This window comes from Balaenoptera physalus (genome assembly GCF_965194825.1).
Source record: "Balaenoptera physalus genome assembly, chromosome: 11".
NCBI lineage: Eukaryota > Metazoa > Chordata > Mammalia > Artiodactyla > Balaenopteridae > Balaenoptera > Balaenoptera physalus.
In genome coordinates, this window is record NC_138896.1 from 8,227,208 (window position 1) to 8,252,194 (window position 24,987).

General features: G+C 43.1%; 2 protein-coding genes across 9 annotated transcripts in view; one reads left to right on the plus strand and one right to left on the minus strand.

Moving 5' to 3' along the window:
• Nucleotides 1-473: 473 nt before the first annotated feature.
• On the minus strand, nt 474-13,140 carry GCM2 (glial cells missing transcription factor 2). Of its 4 annotated transcripts, none has more exons than XM_082413334.1 (6): nt 11,353-13,140; nt 9,826-9,950; nt 6,202-6,454; nt 5,957-6,069; nt 5,408-5,533; nt 474-4,352 (listed from the first exon to the last, which is right to left on the minus strand). In XM_082413334.1, the coding sequence occupies exons 2-6, from the start codon at nt 9,913-9,915 to the stop codon at nt 3,414-3,416; spliced, it is 1,521 nt and encodes a 506-aa protein (XP_082269460.1). In that variant the 5' UTR covers nt 9,916-9,950; nt 11,353-13,140; the 3' UTR covers nt 474-3,413. The 4 variants fall into 4 exon arrangements, with proteins under 4 accessions (XP_082269460.1, XP_082269459.1, XP_082269458.1 ...); XM_082413333.1 differs by having other exon boundaries at nt 10,229-13,140; XM_082413332.1 differs by lacking the exon at nt 11,353-13,140 and having other exon boundaries at nt 9,826-10,218.
• A 794-nt stretch (nt 13,141-13,934) lies between these two features.
• SYCP2L (synaptonemal complex protein 2 like) overlaps nt 13,935-24,987 on the plus strand; it is a 73,519-nt gene continuing 62,466 nt past the window's right edge. For all 5 annotated transcript variants that reach the window (XM_082413286.1, XM_082413283.1, XM_082413284.1 and 2 more), the window contains exons 1-6: nt 13,935-14,238; nt 15,558-15,626; nt 17,244-17,381; nt 17,476-17,595; nt 20,465-20,569; nt 20,990-21,014. In XM_082413286.1, coding sequence (XP_082269412.1) covers nt 14,230-14,238; nt 15,558-15,626; nt 17,244-17,381; nt 17,476-17,595; nt 20,465-20,569; nt 20,990-21,014 — 466 coding nt within the window. In that variant the 5' untranslated portion in view covers nt 13,935-14,229. The remainder of the gene's footprint in view (nt 14,239-15,557; nt 15,627-17,243; nt 17,382-17,475; nt 17,596-20,464; nt 20,570-20,989; nt 21,015-24,987) is intronic.

Here is a 24,987-nt window from a genome sequence, read left to right on the forward strand (position 1 = left end):
CTCAGCCTGGCCTCACCTCCTTTGCATTATCCTCCTCTGCTCTCAGTAGCTGATATAGTCAGGGGTCTGACTGAAGGCTTGGGCTCAACCCAATCATGAGCTGATCAGAACAAAGTATGTCAGAAGCTTTGGCTGCTCTAATTTACACCGGCCGCATTTGAAGGCTTTAAATTAGGAATCAAATAGTTATTACTCTTAACTCGTAGTCATAATTAATATTTCATATTAGTAATATAACATTTAGGCCCTTGTAAGTTTCCTACTTCCTTTCATTTTCCAGAAAACTCTTTTGCTCCCTAATAAGATCAGTTTTTTAGAGCAATAGATATGACCCAGAGTCTAAATCTTCCTGCGCCTTCTTCAGGTGGCTCAGTTTGCAAGAACTCATCTGTGCTACACAGACACTCTGCCCTGGACCCTGGCTCCTTGGAGGATGGCGTAGCTGGGGCCCCCAGCCAACACTTGAGGTATGTTCTGTCTTCACCCCCTTCCCTGGGATCAAGTCCCACAGCCTGGCTCCTGAGTGGTGCCCCCTCTCTGGACTCCTCAATACTGGGGTTAAACTTGCAGATGTCCAACGTCACACCTGGGCTTGTTTGCCCCGTAGGCTCCAGCTTTATGCAATCTTGTCATCACCACTTCCCATTTTCAGCTGAGTCAATTATTTTCGGCCCCCTGACCCCTTGCTCTAGGAAACTATTGTTACTGAGTCCAAGCTCATACTGCTTGCTGAGTGACAGGCCAATAAATCAAGGTGTTATGGCAAGGAATAGCGACTTTATTCGGAAAGCCAGCAGACAGAGAAGATGGCAGGCTAGTGTCCTAAAGAATCTTACCCAAGTTAGAATTCAGGCTCCTTTTATACTAAAAGGGGAGGGAGTATAGCTGATAGCTGCAAACTTCTTGGGGTCGGCCAGACCCCAGAGGGGATGTGATAGTCCTTTGTTCTAGCAGTTGTGGGGTAGGTCCATCAATAAACCTCCAACATGACAAATGTTATTCTCTGTTCTGCAACTTTTTATCTTTGTGTGAATGAAAAATGTCATACCTTTAAAGGTCAAGCCTGGGAGGCAGAGCCTTGAGAATGGGCTATCACTGTATATTTCAGGCACTAGGCAACCTTCTTTTACAAAGGTGCAGAGCCAGCGTGACTAAGCACAGGCAGCAGAGCACAAGCTCTCAACCATTTTGATGATTTTTTTTTCATTTTCTGTAACATCTGTGCCATTATTTGCTTAATATTTTTCCTTACATTACCTTGCCTTAAAACAAAAACAAACATTGTTTTGCTTTGTCTAGGCAAAAATATCCTGAAATCATAGGTTTGATGTGTTATTTATATCTTTCCCTATTACACGTTAAAATAAATCCATAACTATTAACATAAAATATTTGCGGACCGTGTAGAACCACCCTGTAACCCAGAGCACACTTGTACCACACTCTGGGAAATGCTTACCTCAGGGCTTTGCCTAGAGTCTGCTCACTCCCATTCCTGCCCTTTCTACCCACGCTGCATGTATCCTTCGCATCCAGTGTCAGGACATAAATGCTTAGAAGTAATAAAACTCTCTACTTCATGCCAAGTACAACACTTGCTAAGTACGAATGGGATTTCATTGATAAATAACTAATCAAAGCTAATGTAATGTGGTGCTTAAAAGCAGGGTCTCTGGAGATGAATTCAAATTCCAGCTCTGCCACTTACTGTGAAAATCACTTGGCCTCTCTCAGGTAGCTCAGAGGACTGTTATGATTAAATAAATTAATACATGTTCAGGGCTTAGAACAGTGTCTGGCCCACATAAGTGCTATATAAATGTTAGGTGTGATTAGAAGCTGTGAGTGTTGGCAATGGAAGTCTAAAGAAAAAACTAGTCCATGAGTGTACTAGGCATCTTTTCCTTGGAGGAAAAGTTGGCTAGGGAATAGGCGTGTGCTGGTATTTATTTAATCTTGTGGCCAGTACTGCGTGTATTTATTACATCAGGGTATGAGGGCTTTCTGAATCAGGTGAGCAGTATGTAAGGCTCAAAGATTTTAAATGGCATCTGATTTACTGCAATTTAGTTGTGCAAATTGGGTATTCTATGCAAATTTGAGGATAATCCTTCCCCCACTCTATTCTCAAAAATTTATTTACGTAGTTTGTTTTTATTTGAAAACTGAATATTTTCACTTAAGCATTGGGAGCTGTGCAAAAGTGTGTGTGTGTGTGCACGTATGCGCACTGTTTTGAAGAGGATTTCCGTTATCAGCATAGCAGATAGTTTTTTCTAAAATAAAGTACAAAACTTAAATAAACTAATATGTTTAATCTATTATAACAACTGTTTCCCAGGTTATAATATGAACATTTTTTTCCTATTTTTGGTTTGAAATAACTCAAGCATCAGCTACATTATTTTTAAATGTCTTCATTATGTTTAATTGAATAACATTATCAATTACATTTATGAGGAGTAACAAAGGAACAGTAAAGCTAAATTTGAATAAAACATCTCTATTCTAATTTTGAAACCTAACTGGAAAAAATGTATATTATGGTACAATAAAAATGCATTAAATACATATCATCAGTGTTAGGCTGTCTCTGTTAGGAAAACATTCATAAATGTTAAGAAAAGGTATTCAGCTGATACTGGAAAACAAAATTCTCTTAAAAACAACTGCACTTTATCATTGCAACACGGTAGATTTCTTAAAAAGCTATAGATATACACTTTGCAGGTAAAATGATCAAAATTACTTCCTGAAGTTATTTTAACAGGTTGTAAATGCTAAATAAAATCTTATGAAATGACTCAGGAGATAAGATTGTAAAGATTTCTTCCCGAAGCTATTTTGACAACCCCTAAGGGCCGAAGAGAGATTTGTGAAATTCCTTAATATGATCCAATGGGGAAAGGCTTGGAGTGAGAACCAGGATTCTTGACTTCTACTCCAGCTAACAAACTAAATGGACTTACTTAGCTCATTAACTTTCATGCTTATTTGTTCATTTGGAACAGTCTCATTCCAGACCTAATTCTATGTGCTGTAATGGGTTTGAAAATGCCGTTCAGGGACTTCCCTGGCGGTCCAGTGGTTAGGACTCCGCGCTTCCACTGCAGGGGGCCTGGGTTCGATCCCTGGTCTGGTAACTAAGGTCCCACAAGCCGAGCGGCATGGCAGAAAAAAAAAAAAAAGTAAGTAAAATGCTGTGCAAGATTTCCCTATATTATCTAAACATTTCCAACCTATAATTTACTCCACTGATAATTGGTTTTACTATTTTATATATATACATATATATTATAATATATATATTTCTTTGCATGCTAAATGAATCTTCCAACTTAAGTGAGAGTTGCCATGTCATGTTCTACTGCCTGCATGGAGACCGATCTTATGCTGTGCCCCAGGACTGTTGTTCAAAAGTCCTCATGGTCATAGCTAAAGAACGGACTGATTCTCTCTGAATAACCAATTGTAGACCCCAGTCCAGATGGACACACATCCCATGTCTCTGCTCCGTCTGTCCAGGAGGGTGCTGAGTCTTGAGGAAAAGGCAAAGTGTGTCTGATGGCCCGGCAATCTCCAGGAATTTTCAAAGGAAGTGATGCTGTTGGAGAGGCTGCCATGGCGACTGTAGCTGGAAGGTCCAAGTCTTCCGGGTAGATGGACATTTGGGTGTTTTCAGTATCATAGTTACAGCCAGAAAGGCTCTTAACTTCCCGCACATTGTCACAGCATTTCAGAGCAGGGGGCTGGTAGGCCTGGTAGGACACTTTGGTGGTGGTGGTGATTACTGTCTGTAGGGCTGGGGCAGCTGGTGGGGCCGTCGTGAGGTACCTACAGGGAAGCTCTGGGTTGTAATAAGGGCGAGTGGCCACGGCCTGGAACTGTCCGTGGTCGGTGCTCTCCCCAAGGTCAGCTTTTCCAAGAGCTGGTTTCCAGCCAGGCTGTTTACTGGTGAAATCAAAGCTTCTCTCAAAGCTGCCGTAGGAGTTGATGTTGTATTGCAGTGCATTCAGATGAACCCAGTCTGTGTCATCAGGAATACTGCTGGCATCTTTATAAAGGGTGGGATACGGGCCTGAATTTGTATAACCAGGGCCTGCCAATTCATAGCTGCAGGGCGGCCTAGGCAAAAAGATTCTTGGGTTTGGATATTTCTGAAAGGGTGGTACTACATCTCCTTGAAAGGTAGCTAGGTCACAGGTAGCTTTGTAAGCATCCGAGTTTGGAAAGGAAAAGCAAGGCTGCCCTGGAACAGGGAAGCCAGTGTCAGGAATTATATCAAACTCCTCGGGGTTTTCCAGGGAAGGTATGTTGCTGAAATGGCCACCGTTATCTTGATTCTCTCCTGCCTAAAGAAATGACACAAATTTTTATTTGTAAATAAAGATGTAAATTGCGTGGACACCCTCACCTGTAACAGTCGTCAACCAACCAAATAACAAGCTTTCAGTTGGTGGGCTGTGTGTTAGGAGCTCAGAAACGTGATCTGAGCACATGGTCCAGGAATTTCACAGCTTGAGCTCAGGCTTGGATTCCACGCTGCTGAACTAGGAGGGTCCATGGGAGCCAGGCAGGGTGGGTCTGAGTGGCAGATGGTCTGTTCTCCCTATACTATGTGCATACAGCAGAGGCTCAGGAGCCTGACGCAGACCCGGGTTCAAATCCTGACTGTCCCTCATGAACTGAACAAGTTACTTAACCTCTCTGAGCCTCAGATTCCTCACTTAAAAATGGGGCTTAAAGAGGGAGGGGATATGGGGATATATGTATATGTATAGCTGATTCACTTTGTTATACAGCAGAAACTAACACACCATTGTAAAGCAATTATAGTCCAATAACGATGTTAAAAAATAATGGGGCTTAATAAGAGTAATTTCTTCTTAAGGCTTTTGTGTCCAATTCACGTGTAAGACTTAAACCCTATGTGCCTGGCACACAGAAAGTGCTCAAACAAGGCCAGTGTCTCTTATCTCAAACTAATATTCTGCCTCCTTGGCATACTGTGGTTGAACAGCCAAACTGGGTCAAGTTGCCCAAAGAAATCTTATCTGTTCTATGTACATAATGTAAAGGACCCTCTCGAAGATGCACCTTTAAGTCATTGGTATGCACCTATTTCTTTCTGTATGAGCATTCGATAATTGCCCTTGTATTAGGATGTCAGCTCACATCCTCACTCTATCATTAACTGTAGAGATATTCTGCCTTTTTATTAAGAAGAAGAAGGAATTAGAAACCCTATTCAAAATGTTGATTCAATGACATTGTTAGAGATATATAATTTTCACATAAAATCAAACCTTTTAAATGAAGGTATGACATTCACATTTTACATAATTCTCAGTGCATTTGGTGATGACGGTGAACACAGACCACAAGTGTAACATCAGTCCCCTATTACCTCGGGTTCTCGAATTCTCTTTTTCTGGGGTTGGTAAAAAGAAGCCATTTGTCTCTTGATAGCACTTCTTCTAGCTTCTGTCTCTGATTTACTCTCTGGTCTTGGGTGATCATGAACTCCCTTGGCCTGCATTAATAAGGAGATGAATCACATTATTCCTCTGAGGGAAGCTGGCAACGCTGATCAAAAATTGAGTGTGCCTTTCCCAATACCCCAAGTTGTTTGTTTTTTGTTTTTTCAAAGAGACAGGGAAAAACATTCTTGAACAAATAAAACTGCACCAATAATAGACATCTTAAAAGATGACCTAACAGTCCTTTTGCCATATGAAAACAACTATATCTAGGTTCACCCTCCCCCCTTAGAGAGCACACAGTAGGTGAACTAATTCCTAGGAGCCTGGTAAGGCCCTGGGAGCCCCAGCACCTATTTCTGGCCACCAGAGCTGTATCTGGTTTGGTCCAGGGCTCCTGAGACACATGGCAGGTGGTTTGGTCCCTGTGACATGATGAGAATGTCCATCACAAACTGTGGTGTCCCCCCACCTACCTGAAAAAATATTGCGTTGCCATCAAGCCGCCAAAAGTTGGTTACAGGGTACCCGCTGTGCCCTCGACAGGGGATCAATTCCAAAGCAGCATGACAGTTGGGGCATGCCTTCTCTGCAAAGCCAGAGGCAAGAAATATTAATAACACCCTGACCCCAGACCCTACGGAAGGAAGGAAGGGGAAATTCGCTGGGAAGAGGGAACTCACGACTGCAAGGCCACCCCGTTCCCAGTCCCATAGCTCACTCTGCTGCTTCAGCCTGGCCTTGTCGCAGATGGCAGGCCGCAGCTGCAGACGGGAGCCGCCGGGCAGGGCGCAGTCCCGCGCACACACCACCACGCCCAGGCACGACTTCTTGAGGATGTGGCCGTTGTGGTTGTTGGTATTCCGCATGGCCCAGCCGCTCAGATGGCGCTGCGCCTGCTTCTCGTCGCTGCGGTAGATGAAGCGCACGTAGCCGTCCGGCCACTCGCAGAAGCGGTCGAAGTGGGCCGGCTCCTGGGAAGGCGCCCAGAAGGACGGGTAGTCAAGTTTATCAAGCCCGAACCAGAGACAGCACGGTTTTTATCTTCCCCAAGCACGTTAGGATAAAAACTGAGTCTTTTTAATTCCAGAAACTATGGTCTTAGAAAATGTCACTCATCCTGTGTATGCCCTTCTGACAACTGGCTATAAATTGATGCTTACATAGTGCTTATCTTCTAAAAAGCTGTACATGTATTCGTTCATCTAGCCTTCATACTGCATACAGACAATAGGTACTGTTATTATCCCCATTTAATAGAATAGTAAATGGAGACCAGAGAGCTTCATTGACTTGCCCAAGGTCACACAACTAGTAAGACTTAGGTCTAGGATTTGAGCCCTCACAGTTTGACTGCAGAGCCTATTCTCCTTACCACTATGTGATACCACTTCTCGGTGTATTTAAATGTTACAGATATTTTCCAGTTAAGCAGTAAAGCACCAGGGCAAAAAGTGATTGGAAAGTTCTATCACTGACATACAGTTGAGCCTGTAAATATCTTTACTTCCATCCAGTGCTTTTTCTTCAAAAGCTCTTGGCTTGATATCCAGCACAACATCAGAGAGACATGAACAGTTTCCCAAATTAGCCCTCCAGGTTTACAAGGGTGTTGTGATGACAGCCTAACCATAGGGTAAAGCCGAGCATTTGGTGGAGCCTGTTAAGCTAACCTCTTCCCAGAGCAATACAGATTGTCATTCTACTACACAAAGAACTGCATGGCTAAAATAATGTTATATATAAGATACTGAGCACCGCTTTACTGTTCACGTTTGGTGGTCCTTTGTCCATATTATGCATTATTTATACTGCAATATGGTTCTTGTACAAACTAGGGACCATGGGCCGAATCCAGCCTGCCACTTGTTTTAGTACAGCCCACAAACTAAGAATGATTTTTATATTTTTTAATGGTTGGGGGGAAAATCAGAAGAATTACATTTTGTGACACACGAAAATCGTATGAAATTCAAACTTTGGTATCCATAAATAAAGTTGTAATGGGACATGGCCATGTACATTTGTCTATGTATGGTCTGTGGCTGTTTTCACACTACAGTGCAGAGTTGAGCATTTGGGACAGAGACAGTATGGCCCATAAAGCCACATTATGCAGTATCTACAATCCTCACAACAGCTTTGCCTCCTAGGCATCCATCCTTCCTCTTATTTAATAGATAAGGAAGAGGACGTTAGATGGATAACCTTCTCCAGTGGCAGAGCTGGGGTTTAAAGAGAAGATCTGTGGCAGCCAGGCCCCACTGACCTTCCTGGTGTGATAGAGGCTCAGAAAACTATTATCGCAGTAATAAGCCATTTACACCTTCTCTCCCTTCCCCCAGCCCAGGATAATTAGATCCAACATCTGCAAAGCAAAAGTATTCTTAGTTGGACAGTTCAGACTTGTGTACCACGTTAGTATTGTACATTCTAACAGTGTATAGGTAAATGGGCAATTTTGTTTCCAAAACCACAGAGATATTGTTGAAATCATTATTATTACTAATAGGCATTATTTATCTTTTCTCAGAAATATAATTGACATAAATCAATACATTAACGTAAGGTACATCACAAATGAAATATATAATGATGTGCTATCAACTCTAAGTTTATGCTAAATGCTATATCTTTGTTTTTAAAGTGAATATTTCAATTTAAGGACCTTAGTAACAAATAGACAGTTTTCCAGAAAAGAATGTTTTGTTCGCACTCCCCTGCAAGGGTACAGACTAGACCCCCACTACCAAAGTAGTGACACTGAAAAGGAAGACACAGAGACTGCATTTTAAAATCAAAACAAGAATGGAGGACTCCTAGATTGGGTTTCATTTGCTCTAATGTCTTGGTGCAGGGGAGCACATGTGGTCACATACAGACAGGCGTGCACACACTGAACATGACAGTAGATCTGGACGACAATTTAAGATTGTTATCTAATTCCACGGCTTGATGACAGGTGAGCAACCTGAGACTAAGGCAAATTCAGGAACGGTCTCAAGGTCGTACAGCTAGTTTAGCGCTTCCTCCTTTGGTTAGTCAGAGCAGGGCTAGGATCTTCTTTCTCCAGTTCTCCTTCTATAGCCCAGTGCACCTGCCTCTTTTGAGACGTCACACACACACACACGTTCTCTCTGTTTAACAACCAATCTCCCAGAGGAAAAATTATTCACATTTACATGGGAAGTCTAGAATAATACTCGTGAGAGGAACCATCCTTCCCTCATTTGGATGTGGCTCTTTTCTAAAATGCAAGATTAGACTTTTTTCCCTATGAAGATGTATGTGAACAGAAGTCAGTGAGAATGAGATGCCCTTGCTGTACTGTGGTCCACTTTCACAAAAATAGCACAGTGTGACTCTAAAGTAGGCAGACTTGAAGATAAACAAACTTACTGCAAATACGTACATCCCCAAAAGTACTGATCTCTTTGAGAGGCTAGACAACCTTGCTAATGAATTGTTATACGCGGCACACAGTAGATGCTGAATAAAGGCCAAGTCTCTTACCCCTATACCACAGCATTGCCAGGAATCCACCTTTGCGAATGCTTCCCAGGTCGCTCCTAACTCTCCCTCCACCTACACCCAGGACTTTAAAGTCACTTTTCAGTTTTTGCCCCAAACCAGTATGACCAGTCATAACTGCCCAGCTCATTCCCTGTACTAGGCTCCAAACCCCTTCGTTCCGTTAAAACAAAATAAAATAAAACAAATTCACCCTAAACGGATGATGGTGATTTCCTTGTCATTAGAGAAGTAATCTCAGAAGTTGCGTCCAAAAGCCGGATTCCAGGGGCTCTCTGGGCGCCTGTGCCCTGGTTGGCATGACTATAGAGGCCCCCCAGGAGCCGTGCTTCATCCAGGCAGCCGGGGCAGGCGTCTGATGGCCCAAGTCCTGCTGTTAAAGATTCGGGTCACCGCGATTTACGGTCCTATCTCACAGTTTTGCTGCGTGAGAAGCACTGGTGTCTACATTAGCCAAGATTCTCCCCTACCTTTCTCGTGGATGGCAAAGAATGGATAAGGAGAGACTCAGCGGATTTCCACCTCGGTTAAAAGAAAATGAAGGAAGAGGTGTCCGGCTCCCGCCAGATGACCTGGAACTTGGAGCCTGATTGACAGTTCCTGTTGCTTTCGCTGTGTTTTCTAACGAGCGCGAGGTAAGAGCTGGGAGGAGACACATCTCTGAACCCAGCTCTGCCATCTGTGGAGTCCCTGTACACTGGAGGACTCTCAGGGGTGTGTGTTTGGGGGTGGAGGTGAGGTCTGTCCACAGTCTCTGCAAGGACATCCCTCCTCTTTGGATGGACAGCGCCGCGCGCGCGGGGGTCTCACGCACCCGAGGCATCTGCGGGTCGTTGATGTCCCAGCCGAGCTTCGTCCCGTGGGAACACGCACCGTCCGCCTGCTGCCCCGCCTCCGCCGGCATCTGGCCCTCCTCGCTGGCGCTCTCCGCCCAGGATCCTGAAAGACAGAAGAAAAACAAACCAACCCAGAGGTGCCCAAGGTGATTCTCGCCCTGTCTTATAGGAAAGTGGAGAGAGACAGAGACAGAGAGACTGATGTCGAAATCCAGCAGCGGCGGGCAAGGGTTAAGGACCCGGGCGGGGCCATGTCCTCGGCCGCGGTGCTGAGGGGTCGCCCCTCGGAGCGCAGCGCGGGCGCCCGGCAGCTGCCCGCACGTTTATACGGGTGCACCCCGTCCCTCCCCGTCCCGCCCCGCTCCGCCTTTCCTCGCTCACCCGCCAGCTCCCACGCTCCGGGCCCTCGCAGGGCCCGTCATCCCCTCCCGGGCAGAACTGGGGACGGAGGGGGAGGTTGACCTGAGCCCTTGGGGTGACGGGAAACTGAAGCCAAGGCGGGCCAGGGCGGGGCGAGGTGGGAGTGTCTCATGTAAGTTGAAAATCATTTTTGTCTCCCTAACCGCGCCCCGCCTCTGGGGTTTCGGATTGGATCTAGAGGGAGGCTTTTCAGACAGAGCCTTTGCAGCAAAGTCCCGAGAGACAGTACTCCACTCCCTGGCAGCCCGGGCACCGCCTGTAAGAGCCTCGGCTGCCGCGCGCCCTAGACTGAGTAGATGCGCCCAAGCCAGCTGGCTTTGGGCCGGCCCTTTCCGGAGATTTTGTTGTAGCTGGTGTGCGTGGTCTGGAATCTGTGCTCATCTTCGGGGGGAGGGGACGAGGGACGCCCGAGGGGGTGCCGAAGGTCCCCGTGTGGTCGTCGGCCTAGGAGGCCGCGTGCTCTCGGGGGCTGCGGAGAGACCTGGCCCCGTGGGAAGGGAGTCCTGGAAAGTGAACCCGGAGAAGGTGGGGGGATGAGCTAGGGGGGGGGGGGCGGAGGGGGAGGAAAGGGCTGAGTTCTGCCCCCAAACCCGTAGTTGTCTCTGCCGCCTCGGCTACTTCTGAGCCTGTTTCCTTATCTGTTTGAAAGAGGATTTGGGGCTCAGGGAGTTCTCAATCGCCATCCACCTGAAAGGACCCTTTAAAAAAATAGTCTGCATCGGTATTGTAGTGAAAACACCACGACAACCTTCTATTTACACCCCTTCCGTCTGCGGAGGGTTTCTGGAGACCGGAGGAACCAGGTGAGAGCGCAGGGCGCCGTGGGCTCCCCAGGGCTGCGCCCAGGCCTTCTTCACCTGTGCATCCGTTTCATTAGGGTGGTTGGAAGCGCCCAATACAAGAAACCGATTGAAGTGGCTTAAGTCGCTCTTTAGCCGCTCTGGGCAGCAAGGGAAGGTGGGTGTCCGGAGTTTATTCCTTGCGCCCTTGTTCTGCGGGCTACACGCTCCAGTTCCCAGCCGTAGCCAGGGAGAAGCCGGCCTCTAAGGGCGGATCATTGTTAGAGGAGGATGCACGCAACCTACATGCCGGCAAATCCCGAGACCTGCGGGCCCTAGACTCAGCATCGCCGAGCGCGCACCAGGTGCGCGGACTGAATGCTACTTGGGAGCCGGCGGGGAGGGCGCCCAGGCCAGCGCCCGCTGCAGGATTACAGCCTCTTCTTCTGGCGAAAGACGGCAAAAGCAGATGCGCCCTTACAACTCCAGGAAGCGAACCTCGTCCCCGCTCCCGGTCCTCTTAACCTCCCTGGTCGGGGTCACAGTCAGGCTTGTTAGAAAAGTCAACCCGATAGTGAAGTTCGACTCTGAGCCTCCGACCGGCAGAGAACTCCCGAGACGGGAAAGGCCAGATTTGGGTAATTACACGAATTTTCTTCTTTCTCTGGTTTCAAGCTGGGATTTCTCCCCACCCTCCCCCCACCCTCCCCCCACCCCCAAGCAGAGGCGCGAAGTTCTCAATGAAGAAAGTGACTAGTCCATCCCCCAGCCTCCTCCCACCCCCTCGTCCCCAAAGTTCTCTTTGGTCGTGTTGGTCAGCGTTTCTGGTTAAAATCACTCTCACAGAGTTGCCGCGAAGGTCTGGGAGGAAAGGAGGAAACGCGTTCACTCTTCACCTACTGGTTTCATCCACAAACTTTCATCATATTAACCGCCTACCGAAGGCCCGGCAGCTCCTGTTATTCAGTTGCTTTTTTGCGTTGTTTTGTTTTTCAAAGGTTAAAATTACTGACACTTCTCTATTTATTTACAAATCGACATTTCTTTGTGAAGTTTAAGATAATGTACTCTTTAAAATGTTTTTAGCATAACTTCAAAAACTAACTTAAAATTACTTCTGAGAATTCATGGAAACTAATTTCTGGTCTTATTGTAACCATTGTTAAGACTATTTCTTGTCTCTGTAACTTTGGAATATTTCTAGAGAGTCCTTACCCTTCAAAAATATAAATAAGTACAATTTTTTAAAAGTTAAAGCTAAATCAATTAATGAAATACTTTTTTTCCTAAATAGATTCCGGTGGCCAAAGAAATGTCATTGTCTCCACCATATTTAGTTTGAGCAGAATTAGAATACATATTCCAAGTTGCCCTAAAATTATGTCTGGGTAAAACATGTTAGTAAAAGAAGCTAATCGAAGTGAAAATATAACAAAATAAAATAAATAAATGGTGTTGTCTGTGGTGTTATCTTTAATGTCTCCTGAATTTTTGACTGTGTTAACAACCATATAGTTTGAAAGGATGTATGTTTTCCCCAAAGTCTGAAAATAATTGATTAAAACTTTTAAACTAATATTAAGAAAACTTTAATTTTGTTTTATATTATATTCTTATTGTATTACCTGTTTTATTCTCTAAAATAAAGTGCTTTTAAACTGTATTTTGATTATTATTTGTTATTATCCTTCAGTTTTTCCTGCACTAATATCTGCATTGATTCAGAACACTTTATATTCACAGCTGGTTCTTCCTTGGCTAGTATTTTGAAATAGTAAAAGCCCATTAATACAAAAGCAAAGGAAAAGGGCTTTGAATTTACTTGGTTTAGATTAGAATAGGTAAATTAATGTACGTATATTTACGTCATATTTGCCAGGAAATGGATATGATGAGCTTTGAAATAAGTATGTATTGTTTTGAATGGACTTGGAGGTACAATGCAGAGATGCTGGTTATAGTATGTTTTGGTTTGATGTAAACAAATACCTTCTGTAAACGTCAGGACACAAAATACCCATAGCATCTACTTATAACACAAGTTGATTTTTTACAAGGAATGTTTGGATTTGAGGGCTCTTGTCTGCTTGCTTGGTTTTTTTTGTTTGTTTTTAATCTCTGTCCCTTTTTTTTAATATACACTTGTTTATATTTATTTATTTATTTATTTAATTTATGGCTGTGTTGGGTCTTCGTTTCTGTGCGAGGGCTTTCTCCAGTTGTGGCAAGCGGGGGCCACTCTTCATCGCGGTGCGCGGGCCCCCCACTATCGCGGCCTCCCCTGTTGCGGAGCACAGGCTCCAGACGCGCAGGCTCAGTAATTGTGGCTCACGGGCCCAGCCGCTCCGCAGCACGTGGGATCTTCCCGGACCAGGGCTCGAACCCATGTTCCCTGCATTGGCAGGCAGACTCTCAACCACTGCGCCACCAGGGAAGACCCCTGCTTGCTTGTTTTTTAAAAGAAAACTCCAGCCCAACTTATTTTTGCCACCTCTGTTCACATAACAGACAACCTATCAGCCTAAACCGGGCCATAAGTACACATTCTTGTTGGGTTAAAGGAAGTGGGCAGAAAACAAGCAGACTGGATGAAAATGTTTGTTTGTTTTTATTTTATTTTGACTGAGCACACCGGGGTATGTATTAAAACAAAACAAAACACTTCTTTTGTGATATCAGGAATAAACTCACAATTTCGGGGACAAATCTGGTTCCTATGGGGAAAGTTCGGTTTCCGTCTATAGCCATATCAATGGATCACAACCAGCTCTACCCGCCGTTAAAGGTGGAGAGAAAGCAGCCGGCTTCCGCACGGGGGACGCCTATCAGTTCAGCATTTCGCCGACATGTTTACATCCTTTAAGTAATCGCTTTTCCTAAGGTGCGTGTGCGTGCGCCCAGGTGGCCTGACCTTGATTGCTAGTTAACTCGCGAGCGTTTCTCGCTTCTCAAACACCGGACTTGAGTAGATTTTCAGGGGCGGGTTTATTAGTCAGAGTTCCGGGGAAGCTTGGCATCCGGGAGCCGCGGGCTCCCTGGGCTCTCGCCGCAGCGCATCCCCGCCCTCTCGGGCCTCGGACGGCGGAAGCGCGGGGGCTGAGAGCGGCGCAGCGGCGGGGCGTGCGCCCTGGTCCGGGTGTGCGCGCCGGGGCGGGTGCGCGGCGGCCGGCCGGGAGCCTCGGGATGCGGGAGGTGAGTGACCTCGAGCGGAGCCGGGCACCCGTCGAACCCCGGCCTCCTCTCCGCCGTTCGAGGCGGGCGCCAGGGCGCGCGTCCGTCGGCCTCTGGGCTCGGAGCCTCGCTTGCTCGCCCAGAGACCCGGCGCCGGCTGCAATCCCCGGCCGCCGCCGGGGGAAGAGCTCTGCGGGGGCCCTTGGGGCGCTTCACGTCCTTAGGTTTGCTTGGAGTTTATTGGCAGCTTTCAGTGAGTGCATGAGGCGGGGTAGAAACATCTGGTCCCTCGCTAGTAAAGCGTTCGGAGAAGGGGGAACTGGAGTATTAATGTTTGAAGGCAACGAGATGGTTCTTTTTTAAGTTGCTCGGGATGTTTTCTCAGCCCGTTTTCTCCCTCGCCGAGTAGAAAGTGCAATGACGTTAACCCACCCGGGGCCCCAGGTCTACGGTCCCAAGTGCTGGGACCCGCCGCCCAGGGATTGGGGTCGCGGGGTGGGAGGTGGATTGGTACCGTTACTGCTCCTACTTTTCAGCATTCACTTTACTGAATACACTGCTGGTGGGAAAAAAAAAACAAATATGGATTTTGGTCTTTGAATTCATCCTGTTTTTCATATTTATAATAATGATGATATTATTGTAAAATATGCTGACATTTAAGGATGGTGGTCAAGTACATATAGGACCGTTAGCCCAAGCTAGATTTTTTTTTTTAAACCTCTTTGGAAGAGGTTAATAAAATTTTTTAAAATTATTCTTTGATTGTTGGGATGAAGTGAGCAGATGAGATGCTGTTATTTAGCATGTTTGTGAAAACGAGGTTGGTAGATCCAGGGATTACTTCTTGAAGAAAACGTGTAACAACCCATTACTCAATGTTTTGTAAATTTTCTTGTTGTTGCTGTTCAATCCTTGAAGTTTCAGTTTTAAGTCCTAGGGTCACATTTAAAATTCATATAAGTCAGGAACATAAAGCTTAAACTCATGACTGACCTTGAAACGCACTCTGAAAAACTGTTTTACAAGCTCTCATTCTAAAAACCGTTCATTAATTCAAAGTCTTTTTTATAGTTGCCGTTATAGAGTTTAAATTTATTTTTTGTGATCATTTATTACAATGATGTTAGCTTCTTGTGATAGTTTGTATTCGTCAGAGGCAGTGTTAAAGAAGGTTGGATAAAGCTTTTGGTTTTTTTTTAAAGTAGTGTCTTAGATCTATAATCAGTGGCATGAATGAACAAAAAGCTTTGTTCAGGAAAACAATATGAACCTTTATTTTAAAAGTTAATGCATTTCTTTGAAATAAAATTTAAAAAAATATCTCTTTTTGTACACAGGAGAAGGAAGTTCCTTTGCAGCCTGTTCAGGAAAAGGATGGGAGTGGCGTGGCACAGGATGCTTTCTATGTAAAGATCAAGTTTGTGTTCTTTGTGTGTGTGCTGTTTCTAGTTCTGTGTTTCCTGGGCTATCAGCATACTTTTTCCTCCAGTTGCTCAACAAGAGGCAGAAGAATCCTCTTCTCCTACTTCCCTAATCTCTCACATCCAGTTTATCACCACGTCTTGTCAATTTTGCCTTTGATTACCCTACTAATATCCTAATCTACTTTGTACCTAGCACTGTTCTAGGTGGAGGCAGATAGTATTGAACAAAACAGACACAATTCTTGCTTTCATAGAGCTTTCAGCTTGGCAGAGAGTCAGAGACAGATTAGGAACAAAAGTAAGGTGGTAGGAAGAAAAGGAGCAGGGTGTTGTGATGGAGAATAATTGCAGGAGGAGGGAGGCACTTGACTAACTTTAGGTCCTGGAAGACCTACTTGAAAAGATGATACTGAAGCTGACATCTGAGGGGTGACAAGGAGCCAGAATGGTAAGTGGTGGGGAGAAGTAGTCGAGGCATAGAACAGCCAGTGCAAAGGCCCTGAGGCAAGGAAGAGCTTGACTTATTCTAGGACTCAGCAGGGCAGTCAGGCAGGAGAAGCTGACAGAGATCAAATCGTGCAGAGCCTTGCAGACCAAGGCAAAGGGTTTGGATTTGTTCTGAGTATAGAGAAGCCAGGCAGAGTTTTAAGTAGGAAGAAGCCTGAATTGCTGAGTCAGAGAATTTGAGTGTGACTCTCAGCTGGGTGATCTCATACAGCCTTGCTATTATTATCCCCAGATAAAGAGTCTAACCACTAGATTGGTGGTGGGGATTAAATAACATCTACAGAACACTTAACCCACTTGTCTCAAAAAAGCTTACTATATGGCAACTTAAAAAATCTGTTTAAATGTTTAGTTTCAAATGCTGTCTCATTATTTAAATCAATACTAAGAAAAAGTGGAATTTCAGGCTGTATGTAGTAAAATGACTCCTTATTAAAAGAATATTGTAATTTAGCCTGTAGAATTGGACTGCATTTTTAAAATATCTTTTATAGCACAGATATTTAAGAATGTATCTGTTATTCAAATATATATATACACATACACACTTAGAAATAGGTCTTAACAAGCTTTCAGGCAGAGAAGTTCAATTTCATTCATCATGGCAATTTGCGTATTTATCAATTGCCTTTAACTGTAGTTATTACTGTTGAATTCATTTTCTTCTATTATGATCATTTATGTAACTTAATAAGTGATAATAGGCTTGAATTTTATAGTGTTTAGAATTTCCAACATTACGGAGGATAAAGTCTCTTTACCCACAGATACCTGTAATTCAGGTTTAGTTTTCCTTAAGTCAGCGGTTCTCAAAGTTTAGCATGATGAGAATCACCTGACGGGCCCTGCGCCCAGAGTTTGACTCCTAACAAGTCCCCAGGTGATGCCAATGCTGCCGGTGGTCTAGGAATCACACTTTGCCAACTACTGTCTTAAGACAACAAAATCATTGTCTGCATGGTTACTGTTCAAGATATAACTATATTTACTTTCTATTTCTGCACTGAATTATTATTGATAATGATAGAAATATTACTGTGAAATAAATGTTCTTGGGGAAAAATAGTAATTTTCATACTATCAACTTTCCAGCTTCAGTCACTTATTACTAATGCATTCCATGATGAAGGCTTTCAGAAAATAAAAGAATATTTTCCGCAGAGAGAACGCCACGTTCCTCAAAAATATAATAATCTTTTGTTACACCATCTTGACAGATCAATAAATAAGGCAAGTGAGTTGTTTTGTTTTTTTGGGTTTGTAACCAGTATGCCAATGTGTAACTATATGTAAGGTTTTTAACTCAGTGTGGTCTAATCCCAAGGCACTGGATAAAAATGAATTTCAGTGTGTTTCACTGTTGCTGAGATGTGTTCAGCGATTCTTCATTGATGGCCTCAGAGAAGATGAGCCTTTGCTAATTCAGCAGGGACTGATCCCAAAGATAAGTGTCATCTTTTCATTTTGTATGGGTTTGGGTAACTTAAAGAACTAGAGAGGATTCAGTTGCCTAGTTTGGTATTTTATGTTCCTTTGAAATCAAATTTGAAAAGGAATCGGTACCAGTGCTTGTTGCCTACATCCAATCAAAAATTAAGTTCCACATATGTTTCCTGATGAATGGGGTGGGCAGGGCACTTTGGGGAGTGTACAGGAATAAGTCGGACAGAGCCCTCTCCTCCCTTCGACAAGCCATTGCAGTAATAGTATGTTTTTTATTAGTGAATTTGGAAACATAGGATGGAGAGAGTGGACTGTTACACACCCCCCTATAACTATGTTAATAAACTTTATCAACAAGATTGGACCTGGATAAATTATCAAATACTTCCCCTAGCCACAGCCCACTTTCCACCTTTCTAAAATCCTAGTTGAGTCTGAAAAAAATGCCAAAATACTTTTTGCTTATTCTAAGTCACCCCAGTTACGCAATTCTGACCTGTTCTTAATTAATCAGGAGGTAACAGCACGCGTGCCTTAATAATGGCATCTGGGAGCAAAGCGGAGTTTGCAAAGTCTCTTGCTGCATTTCTCTTTTTTTCATGATAAGATTTGCAGCCCTGTGATTGATTATTGGTGAGAACATGAGGGCAGAAGGGTGGTCCGGCTGCCATTAAATCTCTGATTTACCCCCTGGACTTTGGTACCTGAAGTTTATCAAGATCAGGTTGGGCCAAGGAGATGTCTCTGTCCTTTTTCACTTTAAAATGCCTCTAATTATGGGGCTCCCCCTCCATGGCGGAGAGAGAGTAAACTCCAGGCTTTCCTAACTTCTCTCAGGAACTTTAAAAGTGTTTGCGGCTAGGGTAGGGGGTGGGTGGGAGTGTAAATCTCAGGGCTGTATTTACGCAAGCCGTGTATATTTCATTTTGAATTACATATTTCATTTAGCCCCATCTAACTCCCTGATACACTTACTCAGGCAGATAACAGGAAGCAGGGAAAAAGAGCAAAAACTCCAAAGGAAATGGGGCAGGGATGTCCCAGGGGTACTTTGGAGCCTTAAGCTGATTTGGGGGAATGAATTGGGATCTGCTCCAAACTGAAATTCCTATTGAGACTTAAGAATGCCATCCCAAGGTTGAAAGTGTCAGATGAAGTCTCCACTGGAATTTTGAAACCAAATAGTAATTTCCACATCCCACTGGAATTCTAGCTGGTGATGGAAATGCCATAGCCATAATTTAAACACATTCTAAAGCATGTACTATTAATTCATGTAGGTTTTGGCCAAGGAGAATAGATTGATATTATCAAAGTGGATGGGATACTAGATTTTACACTTCTAAAGCCCACTGTGTTTGCAGGCTCAACATGAAGTGTGCTGGGAAGTTATTCTCCATAGAATAAGAATTTCCTACAGAAAGGAACATATTTGGCCCTGTACTTGAAGATGCAGAAGGATTAACTTGTCCTTTACCATATGCTTAATGAGTAACAGCTATTGCATCTGTCAGTAACCATCTGGCTTCTGGTAATGACGCAGCTGTGAGGGCAGCTGGTGTATAGGTTACCATGTATGATCACGGCACATAAATGGCTTCAGAGTGACCTCCTAGTCCAAGTCTTGATCAAGTAATGTGGTATTTCCCCCACTTCTCTGAATCTATACTCAGCCAGTGTATTTTGGTGGGCTAGGAGGGGGACACGATTTGGGGGCATAAATAGAATAGTGACAAAAACGTATTTAAAAGCATAGAATTTTGAGTATGAACATGGGGAGGGAGGAAATGTCATCCTAGTGGTGAGTTTTGCTGTGTAGAGGGACATTTCTTCCCTCGGGTGTTGGAGAAAGGTTTGCTTCAGGAGATGGATGATTCAATCAAATGCAAATATTTGTCTGACTTGAGATAAAAGAAACATTGCCTAGTGACTTCCAAACCTTGCTGTACCTTAGAATCACCTGGAGAGCTTTAACAAGATGCACTGCGTGGGTCCCATCACCAGAGATTCTGATTTTCTGGATCCACGACGGGTCCCATGCATCAGGGCGTTTCACAGCTCCCCAGGTTTTCCTAACGTGCAGCCAAGATGGAGAGCTGATGGGTTTGTCCATGTTCTTCAGCTGGTACCTTGGGTTCCTGGCTCTAAAGTGGACAGTTTCCAAGGCCCCACTCCCATAAGAGTTACTCATCACGAACTCATGTCACTAACTTCTTGGTCAACTGATGACTTCTAACTAGGATTTTTTCTTTTTTTTTTTTTTTTGATAAGAGTGACTAGCCTCAGCATAAAACGGTCCAAAGATGGCCTTTGCTTTGTTGAATAAGTATGTTCTAGGAAGGTTTATGTAAGTTAATTTTAAATCACACTAGTTCTAGCAATGTAATACGAACTTGGATATATGTTCCTATGGGGAAAAAATCTCCAGTTAGCTGGAAGCTTTTGACAAAAGGAAGGTGGCCAGGCCTGAGGCATGTGTACTGTACTAGCATACTTCTGGAGCACTTTCTAAAATCTGCATGTCCTTTGATATTTGATGACTTGTTTTCTACAGCCTCCCAGGTAACAGGAATTTCTCCTGCGTTGACAAGGCTCATTTATCTCTTAACCACTCACTGCCCCCTTTACAAGCCTTTCTGGTGTTGATTATCCTGGCAAAGTCTCCAGTTCTTGCTGGTATCTGAGAACTTGTTGCGACTCTGTAGCAGTCTGATTCCATTCTGGAGTGTTCTAGATGGAGGCCTCAGAATCAGGCCTAAGTGAAATGGAAAAGGGTCTTTACAATTATAGAACTCTGTTGTGAAATTTTATCGAATGAGCAGTGGCTATTCAGTCATAGAGGTTGCATCAGTGTTTCTTCTCTTGTGTACATGGTTTCCTGGTTTGAAAGAACAACAGGATTTCTGACCATGACAGACCTAGCCTCGGACACATCTCTGATTAATGTGACAGAAGACTTTTTTGACACAGCCATGGTAAGGATGAGGTTGGATGCTTTACTGAGCAGATACCATTGGTAATTTGTAGGAATCTTCAAGTTGTTCATAAAACTTGTGTTTTTCTAAGATGTGGGTTTTTCTAAAAGACTCTCATATTTTATTATTAGAAATATTATATGAAATGTAACAAATGTATATAAACAATGTTATAGAAACATGAGGTGATTTATTTTCAAATATATTATTCACCTGATTGGAGGTGATAGGCTGATTTTAATAAAGTAATTGAAACTCAAATAGGATTTCTCTAAATTTTTTTTCTACTGTAGTTAAAGTCAACTCCTGCCCGTTAGAGACTGCCCGTTAGAGAATTATCAGCATTAACACATTAATGTTATAGTTTATAATGCTTTTTAAAAATAATACGAGCTTTACTTTTTTCTTTCTTTTTATTAGATTATTTCCAGAAGTAGTAGGAAAGGTAAGTGTATTATTTACTACTAATTGGCTGTTTACCTTTCATTAATAGAATATTCCTGTTTAGAGAAAAGAATATTTATCTAAATGATATATAAAAGTGAAGTGGGTTTAACTATTATATTTGCATGAATTGGCCGTCTTATGGTAGTCAGATTGTGATGCTGAAATGAATTTTGTTGTAAAGTGTGTCTCATTTGCCTGCGGTGCGTCTTTATTGAGCTGCTCCTGCCACCGTTTGGCCATTTAGCTCCAATCAGGGATGGAGACCCACTTTCATCATTCCAAAACAGCCAAAGTTAGCTATTACTGATTTAACTTGGAGCCGATTCTCATGCCTTTCTCTGTCTTTAAAGAGCTCAAAAAGTAGATAATTTGGAGGTTAGGGCAATGATGATGTTCAGTGTGGCTCATGTTAAAGGTAACCCAACAAACACTTTGAATTATGAAACTGTGGATTCAAAGATGCACAAATCGGGGCTATCTTAAAATGCATATGTCTGTTCCCTATTGTCCCTCTTTTTATTTTTCTTTTGAAAAGCTGTTATTAAATTGACACTACATTCTACAGTGGATGGTACCTCGTAAATTGAGGACATTTAGAGCTAGAAGCTTAAGTGTGCATGGTGCTTGGTTGATTTTTAGAAAGAGGTCTCCATAATCTAAGTCAGCAGATCCAAATACTTGCAAGTCAGTTTTTTTCTGAACTTCATAAGTGATAGTTCCTGCCTCTAAAGTTGGTTGATAAAATACCCAGTGGTAAAAACTACTTTGAATTTTGTAACTTTTAAAAGTAAACTTTTATTGATTTACAACAGTGCGTGTACACTGCATATTTGGAAAGAAATACATATGAGAGAGATCTGTTGAGCCTATAGCTGTTGCTTGGACCACTTAATAGGTTCATATAGTCCCTGCAATCACTCCATTGTCCCAAATGGAGGAAACACTGCTCTAGGTGACTGCATTAGTCCGCTCACGCTGCCATAACAAAATACTATGGGCTGAGTGGCTTCAACAACAGAAACTTATTTTCTCACAGTTCCTGGCTTGCAGACAGCCACCTTCTTGCTGTGTCTTCACACGGGTAGAGAGTAAGCCACTCTCTGGCATCCTATAAAGACACTAATCTCATTATGAGGGCCTCACCCTCATGACCTCACCTTACTGTATGTGTTTCATTTTTATGATTCCTTTGTTTTGTGCTTTGCTATATGGATTATATTTTCTTTCACTATTTGCTCCTCTCTAGTGATTTGAATGGCTTATGTCCTAGTTTTATTCTTCTGGTTGTTACTCTTAATTTGATTATCAACATCAACATGAGAGTGCCAAAATGATAGCACCTATTTCTCCTTTATGTATGGCAAGGAATTCAACATGTTTTTATTCCTCCTCCATTTTCTACCCAGATTTATTTAATTTAATCCAGGGTTTTAGTCCTGTATTATATATATATATATATATGTCTTTGTAAATAGTATTTGCTCTTTGCCTTGTATTGCAATCTTATTTACAGTAGTTATTTAGGGCTCACTACCAGCTTGTTTATGGCCTGATGTTCTCATTCTTGAGTTCTTTATTCTGCTTTGTCTCCATCTGCTGTAATACATTTTGAAGAGGTTATTAGGGTATGTGGGTGGAACATGGTCAGTGCTTTTGATCATTTAAGAGTGTTCTTGTGGCTTTTATCCAATATAACTCCTGCTTTGCAGAGTCCAGAGTCTCCACCTCAAAACTGTTTCACTGTCTTATATTGAGCGTTGTGAGCACATGTGCACATGGGTTGTTTTATGTGGTTCTTCATGAGTTGTTTTGAAATCAGATCTTACTTTAGCTTGGGAAATTTTATTCTTCGATAATTTTATCAGAGCAGGGCTTCTCAACTTTGGCAATATTGGTATTTGGGTCGGGTTGGATAAATCTTTGTTTGGGGGGCTGTCCTATACATTATAGAATGTTTAACAGCATCCCTGGCCTTTACCCACTAGACGTCAGTAGCAGTCCCTGCTACTCCCCCAGTTGTGACAACATCCCCAAATATCGCAAGAGCGCCGTAGGAGAGCAAAAATCACCTCTAGTTGAAAACTGCTGAGTTAAAGTGCTTTCAGTATATGTAACAGGATATCTAGTTCAAATAGCCTTAAGTGATAAAGATGACTTAATTTGCTCAAGGAACTAAAAAGTCAGAGACAGGAAGTTTCAGGAGCAGTTGGGCTGTAGCTAGGCTCTGTTTCCTGCAGTTCTTTCTATCCTGCCTCCTCCGAGTCTTGTCTTTGAGCTCAAGTTGGTCTCCCTTAGTGCTTGCAAGACGGCGGCCAGCAACCCCAGAGCCGTGCTTCCTGGGGGAGAAACGTTCCCTTTCCTCAACCGGCAGAAGAAAGCCCTAGCTTGGCTCTGCTTGTGTCCCCCCACCTCCACCCCCTTAATGAACTGATCACTGTGAAAAGATGAATGGCATGCCCCTGTCTAGTTTAAGCCAATGAGGATCCACCCCTGGAGCTAGTTAGTCCCACCCAAGAGCATAATTGTTACATCAGAGAGGAGGTGGGAAAGGATGATTACAGTTACCCTTTCTATTCTCTTCTCTTTCTAAGATTATCTGTTATTCATCCATTGCATCTTTTTTTTTTTGTCTTCACATCTTTTTCCCACTCGTTTTTTCCTGTGTATTTTGAGAGCAATTGCTACTTTTTTCTTGGAAGCCGATGCTTTAACTAATTCTGCTCTCATTGCTTCCACTATGGACTTCAATTCTGCTCTCACATCTTTGCTTCCTTGAAACCCGTGGGTGGTGGTGATCTACCTCTGCTCTCAGATTCATTTCTCTCTGCCTTCCTCTCTCTCTACTTTGCAGAGAACAATTTCCTAGGCTTTTTAACCAACTGGTCGCCTGCCAGGTTTAGCCAATGGCAGGAAATTGGAGGTAGGAAGGACATTTCTCCCGCTCCCTTCTGCTGAGGTGCTATCTCTGGGAAGTGACTGCAGAGTTCCTGTGACTCTGGCTTATTTGTGGCTACAACATTTGCTAGGTGACCTTCGTTCCTGGGATCTGGTAATACCACTTCTTCCCCGTGGCTTTCCAGGGATGTATAGGGGGTGGTAGTGGCTACCTAAGTTTTTGTAACTAATTCCCTGTATTAGATTCTCTCAGATTGAAATATCTAGAATGGCTTAGATTTTCATATTACATATTTCTTTCTCATTTACTTCTGTGTTCATCTTATACTGTTGCCTTCTCTTACAAATCTAATTTTTTATTTCATAGAATTCACATTCTTTTGAGTTTTGAGATGATAAATCAGATGCGTTTGATTTGGCTTCCCAGCTTTTCTATCTTTTATTTCCTGAAGTAAGCATTTTTCAAAAAGTCACTTTTTTGCTACCTCTTAACTTATACTCCTTCCTTTTTCATAGGGCTATATTTGTTAGTTTCTCTTTACTACTCTTTAAGTGAAAAGGTCGAATGACATCTGATACTTGCTGGTTAACAGAGTGCATAAATGTCTCTAGGGTCCCCTGCTGTCCACCTGGGTCACCTGGGCTCTGTTACAATCTCTCTCTCAAGTTTTAAGCCGGCAGGCAAGTTTTTGGCTCAGCCCCTGGCCATATTTCTTGTTTCCAGAAATCATTCAGCAGTATCAATGTGGCTTTTTTGGACTGAAGAGGGATCTTTTTAAAATTTCTACTCCCTGATTTGGATTCCCACAATTTCATGAGTTATATGGGGATTAAAAAGTATGCAATGTGTGGTTAAAAGAAAAAAAAATTCACATATCCAAATTGCACCTCTGAACCTATCAAAGTAATGTTAGGACTTTACCATGCGTTTTTGCAGTGTACACTACCACTGTCATATCTAAACACAATGTGCATAAATGAAATAATAATAGTTTATTAATTTAATAAACTTAAATTATTATAAAATAAAGTTTAATTAATAATATTTATTAAGTTTAATAAGCATAAAGCATTAC

Coding starts and splice junctions, on each gene's coding strand:
- GCM2 (XM_082413334.1), bottom strand. CDS start 9,915: ATGCCGGCGGAGGCGGGGCAGCAGGCGGACGGTGCGTGTTCCCACGGG. Junction 6,070..6,201: donor GGCCAGGCTGAAGCAGCAGA/GTGAGCTATGGG, acceptor CTGGCTTTGCAG/AGAAGGCATGCCCCAACTGT. Junction 4,353..5,407: donor AGAGAATTCGAGAACCCGAG/GTAATAGGGGAC, acceptor TCATTTCTTTAG/GCAGGAGAGAATCAAGATAA.